The sequence below is a fragment of the Rhipicephalus microplus genome, chromosome X (assembly GCF_043290135.1).
Source record: "Rhipicephalus microplus isolate Deutch F79 chromosome X, USDA_Rmic, whole genome shotgun sequence".
Classification (NCBI taxonomy): domain Eukaryota; kingdom Metazoa; phylum Arthropoda; class Arachnida; order Ixodida; family Ixodidae; genus Rhipicephalus; species Rhipicephalus microplus.
The window spans coordinates 206,008,438-206,012,819 of record NC_134710.1 but is presented as its reverse complement, the minus strand read 5'-3'; the positions used below and the strand labels follow the sequence as shown (position 1 = coordinate 206,012,819).

Genomic DNA, 4,382 nt, shown 5'->3' with positions numbered 1-4,382 from the left:
GGCATTTCGGTGTTCCGAGGTGTGGTTATGTCTGGGAATTCAGCCAGAATTTTTTGAAAGTTTGACTCTGGGTTGAAAGTGCAAATGCCGCATGAGGACAGGTCAGACTTCAGTCCGATAACAGCGAGCGAAGTGACGTTATCCTTGAGACGACGATCGCGAACGCTGACGTCAAGATTGAAGTGGCTCAGAAAGTCCGCTTCCAGGATGGCATTTCTGACGTCGGCCACAACGAAGAGCTACCGATATGTACGCCTGAGTCCGATGTTTATCGTCATTGACTGGACTCCATATGCTGCAATAGCAGTATTATTGACTGCAATTAGGCTCGAAATTGACTTGCCGCTCCGGCGATGTTGAGCTGCTGCTGGTAGGATAGATAGCTCAGCTCCGTTATCGACAAGGAGGCGTGTGCTGGTGATGCGGTTGACAACGAAGAAGAGGCGGCTTGAACGATGGCCCGTGTCGCTTTCCGCCGTTAGCGACTGGCCGGTGCGTTTCCCGCCCACGAGCATGGATGGGTGCAGCGAGTGGCTTGCTCTCTAAAACGACGGTGGTACCAGCAGATGTTCTGCTCTGCCTCGCTTGAGTGTCCGCGGTGCTGCGGGCTTCGAGCCCGGGACAGCGAACGATGCCGTGCAGGCCGGTGTTTGTTGGACAAGGAGAGGTTTTCAACTGCTGCAGCCAGTCGGTCAACTCTGTCCTCTAAGCGACCTAACTGGTCTGCATGTTTGGGCCTTCCCGTTGCAGCAATAGACATTTTGGTGGCTCAGTGCAGTCGGTGATGCGGTCGGCGAGTTGAGCCAGACGTTCGAGAGTCACGTCATCCGAGCCAGCGAGTATCATCCGTGTTGAATGTGGCAGTCTCTTCAAAAACAACTCGCGAAGCAATGGATGTTGACGCTCCTCGGACGTTTGTTGGCCCAGCAGCTGACGCATTCGGTGGAGTAGTTGTGAGGGACGCTGGTCACCGAGCTCTTCATGAGACAGGAGCTGTTGCAGCCTGCTCTGTTCGGACACCTCAAGACGTTTCAGGGCGGTGCTTTTTAGTTCATCGTAGGGCTTCTCCGATGGTGTGGAGGCGAGCACATCGTCTACGGCGTCAGCGATGTCAGGTGGCAGGGTTGAAACGACGTGCAGGTATTTTGACTGCTGCGATGTGATGCGTCGAAGCTCGAAGCAGGCTTCAATTTGGCTGAACCACACCCTGGGGTTTTTGGGCCTGAAATGAGGGAGTTTTAACTCCGAAGCGTTGGTTGTGGGTGAGCTTAATGTGCCTTCCTCGTCTGACATGGCTGCTGTTTTTCCAAACGTCCGGGTCACCACTTTGTAGTGTACTCGCCCCACGGAGACGCGAAAAGAAGGCACCTACACTCCTTGAAGTTTGGGACAAGACTATTTTATTTTCCAAGAAAAACAGGCTTCAAAAGCAACAACCAAAATGGGCGTGGCTGCGTATCTTCCGCGGCCCTCCGGAGATAACGTGAGGCATGTTGGCCGCGTCTGCACCGTGCGCCTCGGCATACGAATTGGTATGCGCGCACAAATAAAATTATCGCAATCACCGGTGTCATCGCCCGCTACACCACCAAACTCCGTTCTGGCCAAGGCACTGAAGAGCTGCATCTGGATCATCTTATGGATGGCACTGAGGTTTGTTGACGCGACAGGAGAAGCGACGGGAGAAGCAGAAGGTGGCTCAAAGGAAGCTGAGCACATGTCCATGGAGATCACGCTCAGAACGCAAAATAGCATGGCTAAAGACCCCAGTGAAAGCATAAATGAATGCAATTCTGCAGGAGAACACTACCTGGAAGACCTTAAAGACAACCTTCCTGACATCTAGAAACAAGAAGCAATGGACAGTGGTCAGACAAGGAAGCGTCAGGCACCGGTCACCGATGAAGCAACAGCCAGTGCGCCAGACACGCCATGAGCAAGTGTCTTCATGTGGTCCACGTGTCGCCCCCTTTGGGGACCGAGTGACTCCCCTCTTATGCCAGCGTTCTCAAGAAAGTGCCCCTAAAAAGCGCAAAGGAGGTAAAGCCGCAGGTTGCCCTGTGGCTAAAGGTGACCAACAAAAGTTTTAAGAGAGCAAAATGGCTACCGCGCTAACCTTTCCCATGTGTGTAGCGACACTCAACGTACGTCGTTTGAGGAATGTAAGGCGTCAGTGGCAGTTGCGCCACGTGCTTGAGCAGTACAACATTGATGTACCTGCAGTGCAAGAGACTAAGATTTGGGCTACTCGTGACACCAATCTTGCACTGGAAATTTTTCGAAATTATGATTTATACATCAGCCAAGCTCGTGGTGCTTCAGCTGGATGCTTTTTATAGGTTAGGAAGCGCTTGAATCATACTTTGACGTCGCTACATGTTGATGGGGAAGGACGCCTCATTTGTTGTGACTTTTCTTTTCATTCCCATAATTGGAGGTTTATCTGTGTCTATGCTCCCTCCAAAGTACATGACAGGAGTTTTTTTTCTTCTCTTTAACTTCGCTGCTAAACACTGACAGAACTTTGATAGTTTTTGGAGACTTTAATTGTGTTTGTGACGCGAGAGATCATTCATATATAACGAATCGTTATGATGCAAGTGCAACTTTACTGCAGAATTCAATGAATGACCACAATTTAATAGATGTGGGAGCGCATGCACCTTCCTTGGTGAGGTTTACGCACTTTTAGGGCGTCTCCCAAGCTCGGCTTCACCATGTGTATGTATCTATAGGCCTATGGTCTCACAATAATTATGCTGTGAAGCCCATATTTTTTACAGATCATTGCTTGGTCATCGTTTATTGGAATCGTGAAAACTTTTGTAAGATCCCTCTAAACTCGGACTTATGGAAGCCTAAAGTACAGTTGTTGCACAATGATCGTTTTGTAAAAATAGTAAACCAATTGGTACAAGAGGTAGCACAGTGTCGACCGCTGCCAATCCTTGGCTCAATGGGAAAGGTTCAAAGAAAAAAGATAAGCATCAGGCGATTAGTATTTCATGTAAAACAGCTCAAAGAAAAAAAAAGCTGAAAACGCTATCTTCATGATTTCCTTCATAAACTCCATATTTTTGAAAGTCAACAGCCGTCATTGTACGTATGAGATAAATGTTATTCGAGCACAGATACAAAAACACGATAGAGATGCATACAGGGGAGCAATGATTCGTTCCCGTGTTACACATTTCACTGAAGAGGAACGCACAAAGAAATCTCTTGGAGATGAAAAGAGATTTGCACTTTTTAAAGAGTTACTGGAAATTGAGTCAAGGGTACTCTTTGCACAGATACACGTGAAATAAGAGCCGCGTTTGAATATTAATCCAAATTTTTGTTTGCCGCGACTGAGCTTCAGGATAATTTTGAGGAAGAAGATGACCACTTCATTGTCTTTGTGCCTTACTTACAACATGATGACAGACTCACTGTGAATGGGCCCATAACCAAGGAAGAAATGAGATTTGCAATAACAATGTTGCAGAAGAACAAAACTCCTGGCCCTTATGACCTTATAGTGGCGAATTTTACGTAGAACTTCTGGAAATTTTGATACCTTTCCTTTAGCAACTTCTCAAAGAGGCCAATAAACGTTGTGGACTTCCTTCTTTCTACCGGAGCCATACAACATTGCTCCCAGAAAAGTACTGATCTTGATGCATTAAAAAGAGTTAACGGATATAGACCTACATTGTTATGAAACATTTACTACCTAATATTTGCGAAATTGTTGACAAATCACCTACAGGCAGTGATTACTAAATGTGTAGGTGACCACCAAACATGTGAAATTCACGGTTCTTCTATGCAGACAAACATTCATATTGCACGATCAGTTCCTGAGTGTATTGATAGTAGCATGGACCAAGTAGGCCTCCTTCAAATAAACCTTGCTAAATATTTGATAAGGTACAGCATGCTTTTTTGTTCCGTCTCCTAAGACACCTGCAGTTGGGTGATGTAGTGTACAATGGTATTTCACTCTGTTATAAGAAGTGCACAACCAGGCTAATTGTAAATCGCACACTTCCCAATATAATAGAGTTAAATTCATCTGTATGTCAGAGATGTCCACTCTCGCCTTTGCTTTTCGCAATTTATTTGGTATCATTATGTTTAAGAGTGCTTCTAAAGTTCAGCATAAGAGGCTATCGATATGATGCTGAGGAAGTTAAAGTTCTAGCTTATGCAGATGACTTTGCCTTCTTTTGCACTGATAAACCCAGCGTTCAAGAAGCAGCCAACGCTACTTTACGTTTCTGTGAAGTCGCTGGTACCAGCATAAATTTTGATAAACGTAGTGGTTTCTGGCTAGGCATGTGGGCCCAAACTCTTTCGGTCTTCACAAATATCCATTGGAATGCGGTTCTTATGAAGTA

At 46.3% G+C, this 4,382-nt stretch overlaps 1 protein-coding gene across 1 annotated transcript; it reads right to left on the bottom strand.

Moving 5' to 3' along the window:
• Nucleotides 1-714: 714 nt before the first annotated feature.
• On the bottom strand, nucleotides 715-1,293 carry LOC119187679 (uncharacterized). The gene has a single exon (XM_037435757.1). The coding sequence runs from the start codon at nucleotides 1,291-1,293 to the stop codon at nucleotides 715-717; it is 579 nt and encodes a 192-aa protein (XP_037291654.1).
• Nucleotides 1,294-4,382: the final 3,089 nt, after the last annotated feature.